Source organism: Magallana gigas, chromosome 4 (genome assembly GCF_963853765.1).
Source record: "Magallana gigas chromosome 4, xbMagGiga1.1, whole genome shotgun sequence".
NCBI classification, from domain to species: Eukaryota; Metazoa; Mollusca; class Bivalvia; order Ostreida; family Ostreidae; genus Magallana; species Magallana gigas.
The window spans coordinates 19170184-19193756 of record NC_088856.1 but is presented as its reverse complement, the minus strand read 5'-3'; the positions used below and the strand labels follow the sequence as shown (position 1 = coordinate 19193756).

The 23573-nt window shown below is 32.9% G+C and overlaps 2 protein-coding genes and 1 long non-coding RNA gene across 5 annotated transcripts; 2 read left to right on the top strand and 1 right to left on the bottom strand.

Moving 5' to 3' along the window:
• Positions 1-1785: 1785 nt before the first annotated feature.
• LOC117681976 (steroid 17-alpha-hydroxylase/17,20 lyase) lies at positions 1786-7760 on the top strand. Of its 2 annotated transcripts, none has more exons than XM_034448596.2 (7): positions 1786-2077; positions 3552-4194; positions 4433-4642; positions 4923-5052; positions 5240-5505; positions 6254-6401; positions 7509-7760. In XM_034448596.2, the coding sequence occupies exons 2-7, from the start codon at positions 3643-3645 to the stop codon at positions 7526-7528; spliced, it is 1326 nt and encodes a 441-aa protein (XP_034304487.2). In that variant the 5' UTR covers positions 1786-2077; positions 3552-3642; the 3' UTR covers positions 7529-7760. The 2 variants fall into 2 exon arrangements, with proteins under 2 accessions (XP_034304487.2, XP_034304486.2); XM_034448595.2 differs by having other exon boundaries at positions 1788-2077; positions 6254-6381.
• Positions 7761-9668: 1908 nt separating this feature from the next.
• On the top strand, positions 9669-15472 carry LOC117681977 (uncharacterized). Of its 2 annotated transcripts, XR_010712926.1 has the most exons (3): positions 9669-9707; positions 14640-14760; positions 14906-15472. It is a non-coding gene; the product is annotated as an uncharacterized lncRNA (long non-coding RNA). The 2 variants fall into 2 exon arrangements; XR_010712925.1 differs by lacking the exon at positions 9669-9707 and having other exon boundaries at positions 14536-14760.
• LOC105338756 (pyruvate dehydrogenase E1 component subunit beta, mitochondrial) lies at positions 15140-23573 on the bottom strand. The gene is made up of 12 exons (XM_034448597.2): positions 23502-23573; positions 23331-23393; positions 22683-22790; positions 21124-21186; positions 20946-20981; positions 20668-20730; positions 20387-20431; positions 19073-19250; positions 18669-18779; positions 18153-18244; positions 17651-17792; positions 15140-16461 (listed from the first exon to the last, which is right to left on the bottom strand). Exons 1-12 carry the CDS (start codon positions 23532-23534, stop codon positions 16313-16315), a joined length of 1083 nt encoding a protein of 360 aa, XP_034304488.1. The 5' UTR covers positions 23535-23573; the 3' UTR covers positions 15140-16312.

Genomic DNA, 23573 nt, shown 5'->3' with positions numbered 1-23573 from the left:
TACAAAAATGATAAGCTATTCAAATATATCAATCAATATATATTACTGATTGATAGTTAATTTTTAAATTGTACATATATCAATCAATATGTAAAAATTATTACTGGTTGCAAGTTAATTTTTAAATTAAGATCAATAAAAACAATTTTGAAACAAAGATCAATAATCTTGCAGTCACAAAATTACGAAAATCATTTTACTTATTTTGAATTATAAACTTACGGATGTTCTAAAGGATATAATACCGATCAGACCCAACCTAACACCAAAGTAAATCCCAACTAAACCCCGGGTTTACTTTTGGGATTACTTGGGGTTCACTTTGGGTCTGCTTTTTGGGGTTTACTTTTGTTTACTCGGAAATTGCTTATGGGGTCAACTGTACGCACTGAAGTGAGAAGCACACCAGTGTTTTTTCTTACCATCTTACTGCCTGTAATTCATGCCCTTTGTATATTATAAATACATATGTAGCGTCTGCTTTCAGGGGTATACTTCTGATCGGGGTTTACTCTCTGTGTCCACTCTGGGTTTACTTTGTGTTTACATTGGGTTTCTCTAGTAAACCCGAAGCAAAGCCAGAGTAAACCCGGAAAGTAAATCCAGGGTTTAGTTCGGGTTTACTTTCTGTTAAGTTGGGTCTGATCGGTATTGTATATACGAGAGAGAGAGAGAGAGAGAGAGAGAGAGAGAGAGAGACTTACTGACTGCCTATTTGTCATTTAAAGTGTTATATAAATTATACTGGCAATCAAAATCTACATTTGCATGAATAGACCCTAAAGGCTGCTTTAGAATATATTTGCTCATTTGCAATACGAAAAATGAGAAGCTGTTAATAATTCTCCCGAATGGAGGTCATAAACAAATTTCAAAATCGCAAGTTTATACCCCTACTTGAATTTAAATTTTAAAAGTTAATAAGCTCTATTTATCTAGTAATTCTGAAAAGAGTTGCTGCTTTGAATACGGTTTGTCGTTTATTTGAGTAAACATTAAAAAATGAGCTCCGGTTGAAATATGTATAACCTTTGCTTAATATTTTACGTATTTATCTATTCATTCTATAGATTTCATCAAAGCAGCAGAACTTGTTGAAAAATCAAACATTCCCTTATTTATATTCCAAAGATAATAATGTTTTGTTATGCCTTTGTCAAAAGTGAATTCTTTTAATGATGCTTTATACAATAGCTTTGTTTTTAAGGATGTATATTTAGTTAACACAATGAAAAATCATGTTTTAAACTTTTATTTTCTATGAATACGGAAGGAAAAAAGTAGAAGAGTCTTGTCCATTTCTTTTTTTTTTTACAAAAGAAACAAATTTAGAATGCCTGCAGTCTTTCTAAAAAGCTCTTGACCTTCTCATTAAAATTATGTAAATTTGAATGTAAGTATCGGGATTACGTGATCAAATCCTATGAGGCCAACTTTTTTACATTGCTGTTTATTACTTATATTTATACTTGATAAAAGATTATTGCTCAGAATTGATAAAATTACCTAGTTTTTATGTGTACAATTTTCCAAGCGATATAACATAACTTGGGGCAGTTTACGCTTTATAAACCGCAAACCGCAAAGCGGTTTATCAAAAAGCGTTAACTGTCCCAAAACTAAACAAAACACACCTTCACTAGATCTTAAAAAGAATCACTTTTACGTCAATCATTAAACAAAACAACAAAAAACAATTTGATTTTTTAAATGTCTTCAAGATGTGTCAATTTTATTTTTTTTTTCTTTTGGATAACTACATGTATTTTTAATACCTTTCAATGGCAGCTTTTAAAATCTATCTTACAAAAAGGGGTCTCTGATATATTTTCTAGGTTTTGTTTTTAAGAAAGTCAGTGTATAAATTCAACCAACTGTAAACAAAACAATCCATCACTCGAAGTCAATTGTCCGCCTTTTGTCTAGAAACATTTTTAACGTGTGAATTTACGTCACGGATCCACCAGTATTGAAGGAATTGTGTGTGGAGGATCGAGAGGAGGAAACTATTTAGTGACAAGACAGTTTATCCTGTGTTTTAGCATCAAATCTTACCAGAATAAGACCATCGATAATTGTAAGTATTTTGGTAAATGATAAAGTAATCACTTCTTTGTCAATTAGACATTTCTTGAAGTATTTATTTCATTTTGGTATTTATGAACATGGGATCCGTTTGACTACAATAGGTATAGGATTTCTAATTGTCTAACATTGTTAGAATTGCAACTGGTGGATAGGTTAATGTTAGATATGCCAGCTCTCAAGCTATAGGAAAACATTCTAAATGTTGTCATTGCTTAATCATTATGTTACGGCTTTCTTTCTTCAATACTTTATTCAATTTAATTTCTTAACTTTTTTCATACCAACGTCTTCTTGCGTTTAGTAGACTTCCTTGGAAACAAAGCAGGATTTAGGTTTTGAACTTTAAGAACAGTACACAGTAAAATGACTTAAGTTGTCTTTTTGTTTGGGAAAATTATTACTTTTAATGATAATGCAAGAATTTTTGCATGAAAACGATGTTTTTTGTAAAGTGCCAAGTAAAAGTATACTTCTCAGTAGCTAGATTACCGTTAGTTTAACATGTAAAGAGAAAGACTTTATGCACAAACTTTATCTATGTAGGTTAATATGTAAATAACCTAAGGCAAAAACATGGGCTACATCTAGTGCGACTAATAAAGAGTGTAAATGATTCATTAGGCACGTAACAATTAACATGTATAAGATGCCTCGTGAAACGGTACGTATATTTTTTTCCGTTGATAAAGATGAAGGGTTTTTTGTAATCTAGTTTGTATTTTGTGATAGGTAATGACAGTTTTATTTCTATTTACATCTCAACCTCTCAAACAGTCAGTATGGTTTGTGTTTTACCTGATTGCTTGACGGGACAACGATGTAATAGCATAAAAGTGTTTAATGAATTATTATATCACTTTTTATAGTTTATGAATACAAAAAGATCAACACACTATTTTAGAGAAATGTAAGCTTGTCAATATCATTTGTGAAAAAAAGATACAACATTTCCTATAGAAATTTGATTGTTAAGAAATTGATTATACTTTTGCTCTGCGTCGGTGCAATCAACATTGTTCAAGCAAAGATTTTATTCTTCTGATATCAAGGAATGGATATTTTTACAAAGCATAGTGTTGTAAATTGGGTTTTTGTTCTACTCACATAGTATAATTACTTTATAGTGTAGTATTTAAACACATATTACTGAATGTGTGATGAGATATTTATATAGCTTTTATATAATCATTAGAAAATGACGGTTATGTTTGCATTTGAATTTATTAAGAGATTTCAAAATTTTAATGGGAACAACTACATTAATTATGTTTGAATGAATATTCAGCTATTGTGCAATACCTGTATTGATGCAATAATTTAGATAAAACCACTTGTTATTAATATATTCTATTAAATTATAAACCGGTCTTCAACAAATATAACGGTAAACCATAGTAAAACAATCAATTTTCTATAAATATTAAATAAAAGCCAATAATTTTTCAATCCATTATTTTTTTCAGCGTTTGCCGACTATCAGCAAGCAACTAATAATCCGGACAATTATTAAACTGCATTATAATTACTTGCCTAAAGGCGGGTGTAAATCACAATATGTTGGAGTACCTGTTGTGCGTGGCGGTTATATCAGCTTGTATTCTTATCGCCTTTCAATCTTACACCGGAGCTAAAAATGGTCCCCCTGGACCCAAAGGATATCCTTTTTTTGGTGTGATCTTTGAAGTCGACGTCTTTAGGTTGCACGAGAAATTGTATGAATGGACACAACAGTATGGGGATGTTTTCCAGTTTCAAATGCTCGGCAAGAAATTTCTCTGTATCAATTCAGTTGAGGTGTTGCGAGAGACTTTTTTGCAAGAACCATGTGCTACAATTAACGCTTATAGGTCCCCGACGTTTACTGGAAAATATTTATTAAAAAATTATTCAGATGTTATATTCGCATCACCAAGCTCGCTCTGGGAAAAACGAAGAAAATTTGTTTATCGTCTGCTCCATACATACGGAGAGGGAATAACGTCACTTGAAAATCAAGTATTGCAAAATCTGATTCGTTTTAAAGGAAAAATACGTCAAAACATTTCAAAAGACGTAAATCCATTTGAAATTGTGGATGAATTTATACTAAGTACTATAGAAACGCTGGTATGTTCTTGTTTTATATATAGTATTTTGTTTTCAACCTAAAAATTTCATTTTAAAAGAAATATTACATTTTACCTTATCTAAGAAATTGATGATTTTGTTTACAAAAACTTAGATGAACAATGTTTATTTTTTAATTCAAATGGATTAAAATGATAAATTGAAGGATAAAAGACATTTGTTAAAAATATTCCAAAAACCTTATCTATCTTTTTTGTTAATTTCGAATACTTGCCAGATCATTGGTCGGAGTTTTGGTAAAGAAGGTCCCTTGCAACCTTTGCTTAAATTGGAGGAGGAATTAGCAAATCGTCTTGCTAATCCAGGAACGGATGGAGTACTGAGGGCTTTCCCCTTCCTACGTTTTCTCCCTCTTCCAATGTCATCAATCTATCATGAAGCTAAAAGCGTACATCAGCAACTTTTGGATAAACTAGAGACCTTATCGGTACTTTGCATTTGTGTCTAATTTCAAAGCTTTCGCCGAATTGGAGTAAAGATATTATGACCTTAGCTTTTGTGAAACGTTGGTCTCTTTGATCAAATACTGTAGTACACATTGCAAGTTTTCTCTTTATCAATTATGCTAGGGGTTTTTTTTAATTATTTTTGAAATATTTATACATTTCTTATAATCATTTATTCACAGTTTATAGATACCCTATATTTGTAAGAGAATAATTCAAAAACGAGTAATCTTCATCGATATATTTGTACCTTAAATACAGAAAGAGGATTGTGAAGACACAGGGATATATCATACCATGAAGAAAGCATTGAAGGAAAGAGATGAAAATGGGAACGCATGGTTCAATGATGATAATATATATGGAGTTCTTTTTAATATTTCAGGAGCAGGTATATATACATCTCTCTCTCTCTCTCTCTCTCTCTCTCTCTCTCTCCTCTCTCTCTCTCTCTCTCTCTCTCTCTCTCTCTCTCTCTCTCTCTGTTCACACACACGTGCATGACGATTTTGAATTTTGATTTTGAATATCAAATCAATATCATATTTGAAATGTAATAGCATGCTGCCACTTCACAGCATATTTAACAACAAGGGGAACTCTCCTATCCGCCATCAATATCCTTGCAAAAAGATTGGAACTACAGAATTCATTGCAGAGAGAAGTAGACAGTGTCATTGGACGGAACCGGGAACCTAGACTTTCAGACCGGAAGAAGTGTCCACTGATGGAAGCGGTCGTCATGGAAACACTACGTTATATCTCCCATGTTCCACTTCTTGTACTTCACGCCAATTCGCAATCCACTACCATTGGTGGATACAGTGTGGAGAAGGACACAGTGGTAGGTCATTGAAGACATGTAAGTACATGTACAAAAGTGGAGAAAATGCAAATAAAGTAACTGTGTGTTATAAGAGGATGGCTTGTTCTTTCATAAAAGAAAATAAAATTTAATTCATATTTATATAAAGTAATTTATAATAAAATCATACACTATTCAACATTTTGATTCCTTCTTTAATCCATGATGCTCAAACGGCATATCTCCAGTTTTACATCGCAAACTGTATGATTTTATTATAAATTACTTTATATAAATTTTCTCTTGTCTGCATAAATTTGAGTTTTAAAAAAGGTATGCCATTTACGTTTCACTGAAAATTAAAATCCTCATTAAAGCCCCGAGGCTTATAAAACCTGGTGCTTAGTAGATAAGAGTCACTGTCTCCAATTGGATGGTCACAATCTAAAGGTCATAGCAGGTTAACCCCAAGTCAGTAACCATTGCAGCTGTGCGGATTGAGACAATGTAGGTAAGGCTTTGTCCAAGACACAAAACACGACATCAAGTGACAGCGTAACTCGCATCATTAAAAATCGTTTTGTTTTAATTTTTAGATAAATGTCTAAATCTCAAAAAATTAAACTTCATACACGGTTGATTCTCGCGATTATTAGTTTGAAGATGTGATTGTTTTTGTGTATAATGGGTTGTGCAATACAATTCTAAATGAGTGCAGTAAAATAAACCTTGATGTTGTTAGTGTAAAAAATGTATTTAACCCTGTAACTCTTTATTTTGTCTACAGATTATTCCCAACAGCTGGACCATGCATCACAGTGAGAAATACTGGGACGAACCGTTCAGCTTTAAGCCTGAACGTTTCTTGGACGAAGATGGTCAGCTTTTGCCCGCCACAGACCCAGTCAGGAAAAGGTACATCATGTCAATCATCAGTGAGTGATAAATGTCAGCATTCAAAGGGACGTTTAATTAAATTCTATTTCTCCGTTTATATTATTAACAATGCTTTAGAAATGCATTTCTAATGATCAAATGAAATTTGAGAGTCATTCGTAGATTTATAAGAAAGATAAAATGCTCAAAGTTCTTGGCCATGTAAACAAGACTTACATCTTGTCTTTGCTTAAGGTCAAGATCTAGTAAATGATACCAGAGTGTCTTTTTGGTGCTAGAACCATTATGACGTCATAATTGATTTGAAGAATCTTTTTCCCGTACTTTTCGGCTTTAAAGGAATTATGTAGAAAATTAAACAATTTCTTGGCATTTTATATTAAATCATGGGAAAAGAAATCCCGATACTGATATTCAATTTGACATCATTTTAAATAGGAGGTCAAGGGCTTGTTTAATGCCGTTTTTGGAGAGACTGTAGGCATTCTAGATATATTTCATTTGTCAAAAATAGACAAAACTCCGAGATTTGTTACTTTTATCTTTCATATTTCATAGACAATTCTTTTTTAAAACATGATTTTTCATTGTGTTTACCAAACATTTAAGCCCGGTACACCTTATGAAACAAAGCTATTATAATGAAGCATAATTAAAAGAATTTCTATTTTGAATTTTATAAACCTGTAAGCACCTTTCATTTACTAGATCTTGACCTTAAATAGGTTCTGTAAAGAATCTTTTTCAAGCCGACTTTCTTATTCATTTTAAGCATAAATAAACAAATCCAAATGTTTAACATATTCATTTTAGGTCTAAAACTAGAATTTTCACTTCAACATTCAATGTGTAAACAAAAGCTTTGTTTACATAGCAAAGAATTGTAGGCTTTTTAACTCGCTTATAACTCAACAAATGACACTCAAATTTTGGTTGCTTATTTAAAATGTCTTGCTGAAGTATTGTAAAATTTAAAATCTAAAAAATAAGGATTGACCAAAATCGTTACCATTTCCCTTTAAGTATCAATTTACATTTAGACAAAGTATGCATTTATCATGAATTACTGAAATTTTGTTTTCCGAGCACAATAGGAATTGTTATACTTTGAAAAGGTAAAGTATCTTTCAATTAATTAATTTTAGATTTGCATCATTCGGATTAGGAAAACGAAGTTGCATAGGCGAAGTTTTTGCAAAATCTCGCATCTTTCTCTTCTTGTCTTCGCTGATGCAAATGGCAACTATTGCCGAACCGGAAGGAAAACGTTTACCTGATCTTGATCCCAGGAAAATGATTCCCGGAATTGTCTTACAGCCACAAGAATACGAAGTTCGATTTTTAATGCGCTGAATTCGAAAACTTTTTTGTTCATGAAATAAAAGCAAACAAGAAAAGTTTTTATCGTATAATTCTTTAAGATCTTTTGTGAGCTAGTAATTTGTTACACAAAGTTCATTATATACATGTAGAGACTATACAGAGATGTAAATTATTTAACACACTGTTCAAATAAAAGAACATGATTTTATGAAAGAAAGGAAATGAAAGAATTATATAAGGAATAAGGAATCATTCTTTGAGTATTATGAGGTGATAATTTTGGTCGGGGCGTGATCAAAGGGCTTTGTGATAGATTTGATCACGCCCCGACCGAAATTATCACCTCATAATATTCAAAGAATGATTCCTTATTACTTATATTTATATAATTTTAGGCCATCGTACGATTAAATCTATAAATAAAAATAAGCAAACCCCGCCGGCGCCTCAATTTGGCGTCATTTGTATTATGGGTGACATAGTGCAAAATCGATACGTAGTGCTATCACAGACAAAGACACTGGATAATGTAAATATAAAGAAATGGTTTTAGAAACGCCTGAATTACACCGGTATATGATTATAGAGTCTTGAAAATATAGTATCCTATTCGAATAACTATAATTTTAATAAATTTTACGTTCCATGTATTTCTACCAACGAATTTTGACAATCCAGGTGTGAAATCGAGTATAACGAAATAGAAGGGTTGACCTAACATTCTTCTAACATTAAAAAAAAGAAATAGAAGGGTTAGAATAACAATACTCTAACATAAAAAACGACAGAGAAGTGTAAACATAACATTAGTGTAACATAAAAAACGACATAGAAGGGTTAACATAACATTAGTGTAACATAAAAAAAACGACATAGATGGGTTAACATAACATTAGTGTAACATAAAAAAATGACAGAGAAGTGTAAACATAACATTAGTGTAACATAAAAAACGACATAGAAGGGTTAACATAACATTAGTGTAACATAAAAAAAAGACATAGAAGGGTTAACATTATATAAATAGTGCCTGTTTGGGAGGGTAACAGTTGAAATTGACACCCCGAGAAAACCATTGTCAACCGACGCGAAGCGGAGGTTGACAATGGTTTTCGAGGGGTGTCAATTTCAACTGTTATCCTCCCAAACAGGCACTATTTATTTTGTTATACTGAATGTCTTAATTTAAGAAAATTTTACTGCTTTTATATAGGAATAACGTGAATTCTACAGCGAACCGTACGCGCATAATTTCCGCGCATGTAACATTTTTTAATGTTACCCGTTGCTAAGTGCGTTGCTAACGCTGAGGGTAATAGAAAATATTATTAACTGCGTCTTAACCAATCAATTTTCTTGTTCAAATTAGCGAAGTTTTCTGATGATCATGTAAAATAAAAGCCGTGTCTGCATAGAGCCAGTGGTATAGTTGGTTGAAACAGAAATATACTTTTCTAGCTTTTGTTTGCTTGTAGAGCTGTTAATACGTACGTTCTTGACTTTGTGAGTAAATTCAAAAAGCTTAAATCATACTTAACGAGGCCGGGTCTCATTTTTTCTGCCCTACATTTTTGAATGAAATTTTTTACAAGAATTTCTAATGATATAATTATTATTTTAAGATAAAAAAAAAATAAGACATTTACCACACCGTTTGTTTAAGGGGTCATCTCAAAGTTTGTTAATTTTTAACATATGGGATTTTGCTTGAAATGTACCAAAATTGCACATTTTTTAAACTTCTGCCCTAGGGATTTCTTTTTTTGTTCTACATATTAAAGTTATTGCTAAAAGGCATCAAATTGTCAAATAAAAAAAAACCTTTTACCTCCTGGTTTGTTCCGGGGATCTTATCAAAGTTATTTTTTGTACGCCCAATTTCCAAGTTTGTCAGATAATGGCTTTTTTTTATTTGACAAAGACGGAAATGGGGATCTTTATTGTGTTATTAAAACATTACGACATATTTAAGTAATTGTAAGCAACTGGTGGATACAGTGTGGAGAAGGACACAGACTGTGGTAGGTTGTTGCAGTAATGTTAAATTTATACCATAGTGGAGAAAACATAGAGAAATGGAATAAAGTGAAGTTGTTTATTGTAAAAAGAGGGATAGTTATATTAAGAGAAGATTGATAGGACTCAAAAGCCCAGTCTGAAAAAGGTATTCTATGTAAATCAATAGCAATCGATAAATATCTGCTTCTCAGTATCAGTATTTTCATTTAAATTAGTCTGCATTCTTATATGTATGTAAAGTTCAAAGCAGAGCAACACAGACATCCTAATAGATAGAGGTAGGATCAGGTGCCTAGGAGGAGTGAGCAACCTCTGCTGACCGGTCACACCCGCCATGTGCTCTTTTTCGTAATCGGGAAAAAACGGAAAAGTCCGTAGACAATTAGGTGATTAATCATGGTCTAACAATTAGAAATTTATCGTGAAGCCAAACATCAGAATTTCTGGACAATCTAGGTATTTTTTCGGTACTCTCTCTCTCTCTCTCTCTCTCTCTCTCCCCCAAACACACACACACACACACACACACACACACACACACACACACACACACACACTATTTTCATGACACCTTTTAAATGCAAGGATATGGAAACACTTCGATACATTTCCCATGTTCCAGTTCTTGTACTTCAGGCCAATACGCAATAAACAATCTATGTATGCATATACAGTGGAGCCTCACTTATCCGGACACTTTTGTCCCCGGGCCAAATCGTCCGGATATGTGAAGCGTCCGGATATCTGAATTGTGATATTTACCTGTAATATTTATGGAAACATAACTCATAAATTAATAATACAATTAAATTTGATAGCCATAAGCACTACAAAAAAGTTTAGTTTTTTTTAAATTAACAAAACAAAATATTATTAAAAACATTATTTAAGGTATGTTTTTTCCACAGGAAACCAAGCACTACATTCTACAAGGCAACACATGTACATGTACATAACAATCACTGTATTAAACCGATAATTTAATTACATTCGCATAGCAAAGCGAAGAGAAGAAAGTCGGTGTTCCACGGTGATCGCAACTATCGCTCTCTTGGCCGGTGGTGTTGACATGTTTGAAGCTGCTTAACATTTGATGGTTGAAAATGGGTGAAAATCTGTATATATTCGCTTATTGATAATTGTCCAAGCTATTTTTTCATTGACAGAACTTACCCAAGCTAATTTTACGTATCCATCTTTCTATAGAGTTAATCGCACCCAAGCAATATTTACAAGTAGCGTGAACACTCATCCACGCCATGTTTGGCATAAATTCTTATTACACTGTTAATTGAACACACGCTATAAAATTAATGTCGATACCCTGAACATCCCAAGCGGTCTTAATAACTATCGTAAACAGAACTCAAATTATCAAATATTTCATTTCAATTACGTTTTAAAATGAATAGGCGTACGAACGATCTAATCACACTACGATTAATAGAATTTTAATTCAATCAATAGATGATTTTTTTAAACACAAATTAAACAATTTTCATGACATTTTAATCAAACAATAACAGTTCATAAGTTTAATGGCGACAATTAAACATGTCGCATCCATGGTTATCGTAATATCCTCGGGCGAGTACATAGCGTGACACAGGTGACCCCGATTACCGGACGAAGGCATTGTTTAAAACCAGCAAGCAGTGTCAGATGTTTTTACACCAATTTGCACTTGCGCATAAAAAACTTTTGTGCCCCCGAACACTTAAATGTGACCGTCCGGTTAAATGAGGTAAAATTTAAAGGAAAACTGTATTATGTGGTAAAATTTGACCGTCCGGATCCGGAACGCGGAATTCCGGATAAACGAGACAAATTATTGTGTAAAAATTCCGTTCCCAATAAAAATCGACCGGAAAGTGAAGCGTCCGGATATCTGGCGTCCGGATATCTGAGGCTCCACTGTATTGTGTGGAGAAAGACACAGTGGTTGCAAATTGGTTGTTGCAGTAATATCAAATAAATACCATTGTTGAGAAAATATTAGATAAGGGAATGAAGTAATATAGTTCATTGTAAAAGGAGGGATGGTCAATTAGATTTTATGTAAAGGAAGTAATTCGTAATAAAATCATCTGTCTTTCTAAAAAAAAAATTAAATCCTTCGCCAGGCCATGAGGCTAATAAGGCTTATGCTTAATATATTCAGATTCTGTGTTGCTATGTTACAACGCACTTTGAAAAATTACTTTTGGGAACAGCTCAACGCACTCTGAATTTTTTGTTCAAAGTAAGTTTATATCGTCGATATTAACGACCTTTGAAAAAAATTGTTCAAAGTTTTGTCGAAATAATTGATACCTTTATATACAATAAATAGTTAATAAAACTTGTTTAGCTCAATGGGATATATTTTAAAGGGAACCCAATGCATTCTCAGTTAACTTGATAAATTGTTTCTCGATTATAATTTTTTTTTCTCTCAAAAGCTTATGTAGCTTGACAACTTACACACAAAAAACAACTCGGGAGATTTGAATTACAGTATCCAAATATGACATTAACTAAAGCAATTACCTTTTCCTTTTTGTGTATGCAGCAAATTTACTTCTAATCTGGTGTATTGGGTTATGCCAGAAACGAAAATGATTTTTAGCCGGGCTCTGCTGAAAGCAGAGTCCTGGCTATAAGCAGGCAAATCACCAATGTTACTATAAATAGCACAAATAAACAAAAAACCAAACAGCGTCAAGGTAAAGCTTCCGCTATACCAAATAGTTACACAAAGAGCCACGTTTTGTCAAAAGTGTTGGCATTTTGTTTCTTTTTTTTAAATTTCGAATGAATTGTCTATCTTTTTTAGTTTTCTTATTAATAATGTGTTTTTAAAACATTACAATGCATTTTGAACACATAAAATGCGCATGAATTTCCATGAACTACTTTGCTGCGCGATGAAGAAACAGGGATTGAATATATAATGCTTGTTGCAAAATTCAAGGCAGCAACTGTTGAACTTTTATACTTCTGCTAGACAGACATATTTTTTGTTTAAAGCCGCTTACAAAATTTGGTCGCTCTCTGATGCTTTGCCGACATTAAAAGCATGAGAGAGAGAGAGAGAGAGAGAGAGAGAGAGAGATTTATTTTCAGTCTTTACTACACAGTATGCATAAAGACACACCAAAAGAGCCCGGCTTTCAGTACTTCAGTACTTTGATTATATATATTGATAATGAAGATCAATGCAAAACATATTTCAACTCGCTTTAATTGAATGTTCTTATAAACAAACATGATGCGAAAAAAAGATACGATAGATATGTTTATCATAAATAATGTGATCTTGCAGAACATCAGTGCGAGAAAAAAATCCCACACTCTAATGCTTATTTTAATGTTTATTATTATTGAACGATTGGCAATGTAAATTCTTTTATTATGAAGTGATTTATTTGAATAGAATTAGAAAAGAGGGTGTATGTTGAAACACTTACAGATTCTTTAACATACCATTGGAGAAATCGTTGTTTGGCCAGCTCGGGTTTTTTTCAATAACACTGTAGTGAATTTACACCAAATCGTATCTCTTTTCAGTTCTTCTCCGTTTACACCAAGTTGCTTAATATAATGTTTTGGAAGAAAAGATGAGGGGTAGGGAATCTTCCAATTTAATGATGTATTGGTAATTGACCTGTATTTTTGGTGAATCCCCATCCCCACCCCCGATTTAAAAGACAGTAAATTAGATTCATTAGTGTCAACAAATCATCATACTATCGACAAATTAGAAATTCTATTCCAGACTTTGTTATTCATACATATTTTTTCAAAGTGCGTTAAGTGTTTCGAAAGAAATAATTTTGATGTACCTTTATAAAACATTTTGAAAATAATTTCCAAAGTGCGTTAACTTGGTTCCGAATTTAACGCGTATTTTTTTCAAAGTGCGTTGCCATAGTGGTATGTAGATGATTTATTGACTCTCCATAGGTGTAACACTCGTTCATTAAACGTATAACATGTCGTTAGGCGGTGTCGTTTAAAAAGGGGTCCGCCCCGTCAAATGGTCCGGAAAGGATCCGTAATGTTAACGTGCATTTAGGGTCCGCCTTTACCAGTGCCCATTGCTGTTAGGTGGACTGAAAAAATGCAAGATAGGTGTCAATTTGTCTCAGTTTTGAAAACAACTTTGTATTTTCAGTCCATATGTCGAAATTCAAAATACTGATGTCCTGTAATAGTCATTCTGTTAATTTAATTTGTTAAAATAAATGATAACAGAAAGGACTCTAATACTGGCGAAGTGCTCTATAAAAAGTTGATAGTCACGATTGCCGCTTTGAACATGTACCTGCTGTCTGTCTACTGTGGGTTGTACATACAATATAATGTAAACGTGTTACATTTGGCTGTGTATTCTATTTAGCGTTTTTGGCGGAATGAGGCTTCCGCTAAATCAAGTACATTATATAAAAGTGCCTGTTGGGAGGGTAACTGTAGAAATTGACACCCCGAGAAAACCATTGTCAAACGACGCGAAGCGGAGGTTGACAATGGTTTTCGAGGGGTGTCAATTTCAACAGTTACACTCCCAAATAGGCACTATTTATTTTATTATACTGAATGTCTTTATTTGAAAGAAATGAAGTAAATTCTATGGCGAACCGTACGCGCATAATTAACGCGCATGTAACAATTCGTTGTGTTACCCGTTGCTAAGTGTGTTGCTAACGCTGAGGGTAATAGAACGGATTACCAACTGCGTCTAAACCGATCAGATTTCAGTATTTAACATGAAAGTATAATAATGCTTAATGTCATTCATATATGTGTAAGAATAGTCACATTCAGGAATATGCTAATTCAAATCCACGCCAATTTGTACAAAAACTATTTTCCGCAAAATATCGTATCCGCCAAATATAATACATTTACAGTATATTGAATGATTGGATATGAAATTCATTTAACCTTTTTAGAGTTTTGTGTTTTATCAAACGATAATTCCAACAGCTGGACCATGCATCACAGTTTTAAACCGGAACGTTTCTTGGTCAAAGATGTTCAGCTCTTGCACGCCACAGACCCAGTCAGGAAAAGGTACACTATGTCAACCATCAATTCATATACCTCCGCTTTTAATTGAACTTACATTTTGACCACCTGCATTTTCATAATTAAATATATAAAAACGTGTTTTCCAGTCATTACAAAAGATAAATTTAACTTAAAATTTATTTTTCAGATTTGTATCGTTTAGATTAGGAAAAAGAAGTTGTATAGTCTCGGATCTTTCTGTTCTTGTCCTCCCTGATGCAAATGGCGACTATTGCTGAACCGAAAAGAAAACCTTTACCTGATTTTGATCCCATAAAAATGATTCCTGGAGTAGTGTAACGCCACAAGAATGCGAAGTTCGATTTTTATAGAGGTGAATTCCACAATTATCTGGGATAAATAAACAGATATAAACGACCAATGGACAGAGTATTATTAACCATTTATTTTTTTAAGTATGAAACACTTATTGTTAATTTATCCAGTAAAATACTGATACATGTACATGTATATATCTCAACAGGTACATTAACACTTCAGGAGAAATAAAACTGATGTTGATAATATAATTATATATTACAACAGGAACTAATAATAAACAAAACTGTGGAGGAAAAGCAGTAGTACCGTCTATATATATTTGAACCCTGAAGTGACGAATAACCGGTGTATTATGACTGTAAGTTGCTAGTATCTCCAATCTCCAACACATCTACTCCCACTTGAGAATCAGACCCTCCACCTTTAGAAAAGGGATCGAATGAACCAATTGATTTGAACTGTATAGGAGCAATCAAAGCAAGAACTTTCTCTCTCAGACACAAATATGGCAATTGCTTGAAGTATGATATATCAGATTTTTTTTACCTTGACCTTTGTCATGGTTACTGAACACAAGTCCGCTAGACTTTGTGAGCAAGTGCAATCAATCAATATAGAATATTCAAGCAAAAGCTTCAGTGTCATTCAAGTGTTCTTGTGCTCATTCAGACAAATTCAAGAGATTACAAAAGGTAAGTGAAAGGTAAGACCTATCTTGACCACCCATGCAAGTGTTACAGGTAGTACATTAATTTACCATAAAAATCGTCATTGTGTGGCTGTCAGCTACTAAGTATATCATGAAAAATATATGTGTCATAATATTAGTTACATGTAATAAATCAATTCACACCTTTATATTTTTTTTCTATGATCATAACTTGAAGTTAATTACTTCAAAAATGATTTTAAACATCACTTTGTGTAAACAGAGTTGCTAAAATTTACCTGAACACTTGCTTCTTTTATATTTGCCATTAAGCCTAGGGCAATGTATTTCTGAGTATTTCCAGAAATTTTAAGCATTTCAGTGCATCCCTTTGATTTTAGAATACAACCAGGTAATAGGAATAAAAAAAAATCTTTCTTAATTTAAACCCTGAAAGTTTGCTGTTCTAAAATCAGTCTTCCTCATTGAGGTTTTAAAAAAAAAAATAACAGAATCTGACAATATGTCTAATGCAAAACATGTAATGTATAAAAACCATCAAAAACAAAACTGTCTATCACATTGTGTTAACTGTCTGTTTCTTTGCTAGAGGTCTTGGCGGTGTTAGGGGACCTTGAGAGATTGCTTGACAGTGTTCACAATGTTAAAGACCTGAGGGAAGGTGTTATCTTCCAGTGTTTTAGCGTAGGGCGTGGGTACATCCGCACCGGTCACCCTCATCACGGGGGCATCCAGATAGTTAAATGCTGGACCTGAAATATTCATCCATCATTGATTAGCTTCATTTTACATTAATTACAGCAAGAACTGCATGCGCGAAATAACTGAGAAGTACATTACACATTTACTAACCCGTTTCAAGGATTACAATGAAATCACTTTTATTCGTGGGGATCAATGTTGTTGCCAAAAAAAATTTCTATTTCGTGGGGGCTTAATTTCATTGGTAACAAGCTCGGGATAATTTCAATAAAATGCTTGTATATATGTTCTTGGGGATGTAAATTCGTGGGCAAGGGTTACCCACAAAAGCCACGAACATTGGTAACCCACAAACAATGATGATTACACAGTATTTGTTTTCTTGGTTGTAAGGTCTAATAAAACAAGTTTTGCCTTTAAAAAAAGTCAATACTTTCAAAAATGTACAATAAGGTTTTCAAGGTTCCTCTACACAGCAAAATTTTATCTATCAGATCAATATTTGTCTCTGTTTTTTGGAAATATTATTTCACAAAACAGAAACCATTATCAGATTTCAATTATTTTTAATGATGTTTGTGTATTTTTTCAGCTAATTGTGAAAAATTGTTTACTGCCAACAGGTTATGTTATAGCTTAAATCTTGAGTCTCAGTTAATGTGTTATTATATAAATAGTGCCTGTTTGGGAGGGTAACAGTTGAAATTGACACCCCGAGAAAACCATTGTCAACCGACGCGAAGCGGAGGTTGACAATGGTTTTCGAGGGGTATCAATTTCAACTGTTATCCTCCCAAACAGGCACTATTTATTTTGTTATACTGAATGTCTTTCTTAAAATTTTTAAGAAAATTTTACTGCTTTTATATAGGAATAACGTGAATTCTACAGCGAACCGTACGCGCATAATTTTCGCGCATGTAACATTTTTTAATGTTACCCGTTGCCAAGTGCGTTGCTAACGCTGAGGGTAATAGTAAATATTATTAACTGCCTCTTAACCAATCAGATTTCAGTATTTAACATGAAAGTATAACAAATAATTATGTATAATTACATGCCAAAGATGGTGTGGTCAATTTTTTTATTGTATAATAAAAAAAAAATATTCTGAAAATTAAAATTAATAACAACTGAGTAAAATCTCCAAGTAACCTTCTGTGATCACAAATGCCCTCAAACTTTTCTGCACTTACAGATATTGGGGTTATTTTTGTTCATATACAAGTATGAACTTACTCTCAATGATCCTGGCACAGACTTCGGCCCCTATTCCACACTGTGGCCAGCCTCCTTCTACTGTCACTAAGTGGTTAGTTTTGATGACTGACTGAATAATCGGAGCATCATCCATTGGTCTCAAAGTTCTAAGATTGATTATCTGAAATACAAAATACATGACAATATATAGGACTTTGATATGTATGTACAGCCTTACTCTAAGTTAATAAAAAATGTGAGGAATTAATATTCACCTAAAATTGCTTAAAGCAACCCTTGCAAATTTGGAAATATCATTTTTTGTGTTTTTGGACAGTTTTGAACTACATGAAAACAATCTGAATTCTTAATATCTGAAAACAAAAATTTGATGCTTGCCATTTTATATTCTTCCGATTTGATACAAATCGACAGAATTATGAACTAAGAACTCACATAAAACAAGGAATATACAGAATGTATTTTATAGTAAATAATGTCATTTTTACTCTTCGTTTATTTTTAAGGTATGAATACATACTTCAGCCTCTATTCCGATTCCTGCTAATTCATTTGCTGCCTCTAAACAATGCCCTACATATCTGGAGTGGGAAACTAAAGTTACATGTTTTCCTGTGAACAAAAAAAATAAAAGTATACACAAGATTCGTTGTAATTCCTTATGTTCATCATTTAAAATTTAAGAGAAAGACAATTAACTAAACCATGCATTGACCTTACGGATTCTTTATACTGTAAAACGAGAAAGTTTGGCGCATGCGTACAATGTATTTTATTGCAAACGCAAGCGCTTTTACATTTCGAAATTACTAAATGGCTCATTTCCAGAAGTTGAGATTATTTTGAAACATTAAAATGAATACCATTTGCACATTATAAAATTTAAAAGGCCCTATAATTTGTAATGTGTTATATTTTCTCGTTATACATTATATAATTCATTTGACTGTAACATTTATACTTAAGTACACTAAAATAAAGTACTTTCTGTGATGATTGCTAGCATTTATCTTGATACACAACTTTGTACACCTACCCTCCCTCTCTATTTTGCTCTTTCCTATAGGAATAAGGAAGTCTGGTGAAAGGGCTTCATCTGAGATTTCAAAGGGAGATCCATACATAATCTCATTCTCTAAACAGACGACTACAAAAGAGGTACAGATTGTGTCATTCAAAGTAACTGGTCAGACTCCTCTAAAAGCTAAACACGTTTTCCTCTCCAAAATAAGAAAAAAACATTTTTTTTTTACCAGTACATAAATTTGATTTTTTTTTAAATAAAATGTCTTGTTTTCAGAGTAGATAACTTAGCATAGATACACTGTAGATGTACTAGGTATTATAAATACTTGATCATTTAGCCAAAGTACAAATAAAATAATTAACAATGTAAAAGAGCGTATATTAATTTGATGTTACCTACTGATAGGTTATTACCTGGATTTGGGTCCCGTATGGCAGATTTGAGCAAGCCTCTGCAGTCCTCTGAGTTGTAAGGGGACACAACTTTAAGCCCCGGACAGTGGCTGTACCAAGAAGCAAAGCACTGGGAATGTTGGGCTGCCACCCCCGCAGCCGCTCCATTAGGGCCACGGAAAACAATTGGCACTGGAACCTAGGGGTCATCAATATGCAGGCTTTGACATGGTGCTACTGTTCAATCAACACTTCTTTCTAAATCTTCAAGTTCTAATTTTACTATGAAGTGATTGGAAATGAAAGTGGCTTAATTTTTGTGGATTACCACCGAATCAATATTCCCAAGGAACTATGAATAAAGTTTATCAGTTGTATGTGTTCGCAATCCCACAAAATATTTCAGAATTTACCAATCTTTTTAGACACCTGTGGATACGGCTAGCATAAATCCAACATATAAGTTTAATACTTATGCTGTATTTCATTGATAGCAATCATTATTAAAAATCAAAATTCCTGGCCTTTAGATTATTAAACTGGTAGGGGGAGTCTCTGGACACTTATACTGATTTCCCCTACACATATCTACCAGAAAAATACTTTGCTGTTACATGTATTAGCTATATCTATGTACAAATCGAAATATTATGCTTATAGTTGAAAATTTACTTGTAAATGAATGCCATTGTGAAAAATATAACTCTAAAGGTGACCAGACCTTTAGATTATAAAACTGGTAGGGGGATTTTCTGGACACTAATACTCTTATCCCCCCTACGCATCTAACAGAGAAATATACTGTTACATAAACCTGCCAATTACTTATGTACAAATCTAAATATATGTTTGATATCTATATATTTTTCATGTAACAACCTGGTTATTTTTTTTCCTTCTATCTTTGCTGTATTAATGACATACTTAGCATGAAACATTTCATGTGCGGAAATTTACTTGTAAATGAATATTTTCCTCCTTTTTTTCGTGCAAAATTGTAATACAAAAAAAATTTCAAAATGTATGTTGTACTAAGCCTCTGTGCAGGCCCACTACCTTCTGTTTTGCTACATATATATGATTGAATAAATGTGTGAAAAAAAAAAAAAAATCTAAATTTCTTAAACTGTACTATCTTCATGGTATTTAATAAAGTTATTTTCAATTTCTTATAATTTCATGACATTGTTTTTGTCTACTAAATTACCATCTTCATGGTATTTAATATAGTTATTTTTCAATTTCTTTTAATTTCATGACATGGCGTGTGTCCTCCACTAGTGCTAGGAAAGAAATCAGACCTGTCAAGAGTATCAATGCTTAGTATGCACTTACCGTTCCAGCCGACATGTAGAAAGTTTTAGCAGCCGAGTTGATGACCTTTAAAAAACACAATTCAAAACTATCATTAAATATTCAATCACTCATCTTTTCATTTCTCTGCATAGTAATAAAAGAAATGTTTTGCAATCAACAAACTTTTAAAAATTTAAATATTCATATTCTACACAAAATCAAGAACATTAATATATGTCAAGTCAATGTGCTACACGGTAAAATTAACTGTGTGCTTTATACATGAATTACCATCCATGTGCAAGAAGATATAACATTACCTGATCTATTGCTTGCATGGAAAAGTTGAATGTCATGAATTCACAGATTGGTTTCAGACCTGCCTGTAAAATATGGCACAGTAAAAGTCATAAGTTTTACTGCAATATGGATTTTTTCTTTTTAAATCAATCACCAACAATAATTTACCACAATGATAAATTGTATTTTAAAGTTTCGAACATCAATTTCACTGCACTTGAATTCTTAGCGATGAAATGCTATCAAAGTATCAAATCCTAATATGAATGGTTTCTGGTTTTCAATGATTTATACATACCATAGCTGCCCCAACTGCAAGACCTGCAAAACCCATCTGTTAATAAATAAGAAAATGCCTTAAAAATATGAGTGCTTTAATACAACCAGATCAGGAGATATGGTCATAGATTTTGACAGAATATTCTGAAGCTAAATCTGTTGTCAAATTCATTTCATCACATCTAACCAATGGTTACCTCAGTAATAGGTGTATCTATCACTCGTTTGTCCCCGTATTTGGCATGAAGGCCTCTCGATACCTAGCAAAAAGAAAACATATAGAGCACATTGAGATACCGTATTACCTGGTACATTTCAAGGTGGAAAGAATTATCTCCGATAGATGAATGACCAAGGTAAAGAAATTGAGTGACCATCCTATACATGTGGCTATAGTGTTAAATCTAGGATTTGAAAAGGGCATGTTAAATAATGGAAAAAAGGGCACTTTTCTCCGCGGTAAATATTATAGAACCTTGAAAGGGGCACCTTTTTCTAAGGTAATATTATAAATATTAATCCTTGAAACAAGCGTATTATAAGGAAACTTTAATTTGCATGGAAATCAAGTGTGACCTCGAGATCTGTAATGAAACAAGATAATTGAACAATAAATGATTTGGTTTTGCATTAACATAAGTCTTATTCAATATCTATTTTCTGAATCAATCTTTTTTTTCTTTCTTAAATTGATTTACATTCATTTATATCCCTTAAAACAGTCATGGCATTGGTCTGACTAGTTTTAAAGTATAATGCATTAAAAATTCTTTATTTCATTTAGGCTTTATGTAATATGTGAACTTAAACATATCTGTATCCAGTAATGAATCATAGGACATTTATAATGTAGACAATATTATCTTTTGAGAAGTGGACAGGCATAGCATTGATGCAGGCTATGCCTGTCCACTTCTCAGTCAAGAGAATATGTAGACAACTGATGGCAAAATTATTAAACCCTTTTTACCACACAAAGGATATTTAAATTGTTGTTTTAAGCTTTTTTTGCATAACAATCTTTATTGTGAATTAAGTTTCTGCATCCTTCAAGAAGAAAAGTTACGGTTTTTGGGAAACAGAGAAAATTCTGGTTAATCTGACGATTGTTTAAAAGCTTAAAAAAGAATAAGAAAACGTCACATCTACATTTTTATTCAAATGTTTCCATAGTCAAAACATGGTTTTAGGTGCCTCAGTGTTAAAATTTCAAATCATTTTCATAAAATATATTCTTTTGTGTTAATTCTATTTATAGATAACGTTACGATGTCTCAATGATAAGCTAGCTTGTACAATTAGCCTACTATAATTTCAAGGAGATAGTTCAGTTGTTATTTATCAAATTATTGTACCGGTAATTAGGTGTCTAATCGCCCATTTATACAGGACAGCTGTGTATACCCCTCAGCTTGGGCCTCTCTAGTTTACCTGTATCGTCTATTGTCTCAGGTCACCCGTGCGTGAAGTCCAGCGAGTGTTGGTTTAACTTTGCAATCCAAACAGAGGCTAGGGCAATGGTGGTTTTGAATGAAATTTACTTTCAATAAAAAGGGCATCACTTTTATTTATTTTTAAAAGGGCATGGCGTTTAGAAAAAGGGCATGGCGCTGATAAAATGGGGCATGGCGCCGCGCCACGCTAGTTCGCTTTAGATTTAACACTAGGCTATGGTTTTCATATTATATATATATTAATATATCAGCTCAGATACAAAATAAATTCTAAAACAAACTTAGTAAGTTTTAAGTCCTACTTTGTATGCACCATCATACAGAGCAACTTCCTCCCCCATCAGGAAAACTTTCTCATCCCTGGCCAGCTCCTCGTCCATGGCGGAATTTAATGCATCTCGTACTGTCATCTTAAGTATAACAGTGAAAACAAAAATGAACATTACATTTGCTCACCTATAATTTGTCATGTTTTGTGGCAATTAAAGATTATGACATACTAGTTATATATTCCAGCTAAGTTTTCTTGTGTTTTGGCTGTATGTGTAGACAAATTTATGCCAAAAGACTCAATCTAAATTCTTAAATTACCTGAAAACAAACTTTGTATATTCAGCTCGAATTTCCTCGATTCAATTTATCGCACATCATTGCATCTTTATCGTAAGTTTTGACGACATTTATATATTATAGGGAAAAAATAAAATTTGTTATGAAATTTAATTTAAAGAAGTAGAAGAAAACAAACAGGACATGCAGTCATTGACCTCGCGTGTTAAACTGTTTGACAGTTGAATTAATTATCATTGAAATGATGGCAATATCAAAATTTATGAAATCAAAATTCATTCATATCAAGAATCATATTCTGATGAAATTCTTAACATTATGAGTAGGTAATTATGTTCAGATTAAGCGAAAGTGCGTGAAATATCCTTTTCTGATTGTACCTGGGTCGCTGCCCTTGAAGCAGTGGTTGAAAACTTTCTCTGCATAATTCCCCATGTCTGCTTCTGTAAATGAGAAATAAATTGTAAACAACGTATGGAATGCTCTCGATGTCTCACCGAAATTGAACTATTTTTTTAAACGATTCTCTCATGAAAAATGCTCTAGCTTACTTGGAGAAGTTTTCCTAGGGCCTTTGACGCCATGTTGTTTGACTGCAGTAACTTTCACCTTACCGTGATGCG

What these genes read in the sequence shown, in the direction of transcription:
- LOC117681976 (XM_034448595.2), top strand. Translation starts at nt 3,643, where the DNA reads ATGTTGGAGTACCTGTTGTGCGTGGCGGTTATATCAGCTTGTATTCTT. An exon ending in TAAGTACTATAGAAACGCTG is followed by an intron (nt 4,195 to 4,432) that starts GTATGTTCTTGT and finishes AATACTTGCCAG; the next exon opens with ATCATTGGTCGGAGTTTTGG. An exon ending in ATAAACTAGAGACCTTATCG is followed by an intron (nt 4,643 to 4,922) that starts GTACTTTGCATT and finishes CCTTAAATACAG; the next exon opens with AAAGAGGATTGTGAAGACAC.
- LOC105338756 (XM_034448597.2), bottom strand. Translation starts at nt 23,534, where the DNA reads ATGGCGTCAAAGGCCCTAGGAAAACTTCTCCAA. An exon ending in CCATGCAAGCAATAGATCAG is followed by an intron (nt 20,432 to 20,667) that starts GTAATGTTATAT and finishes TGTTTTTTAAAG; the next exon opens with GTCATCAACTCGGCTGCTAA. An exon ending in GAGCAAAATAGAGAGGGAGG is followed by an intron (nt 18,245 to 18,668) that starts GTAGGTGTACAA and finishes TTTTGTTCACAG; the next exon opens with GAAAACATGTAACTTTAGTT.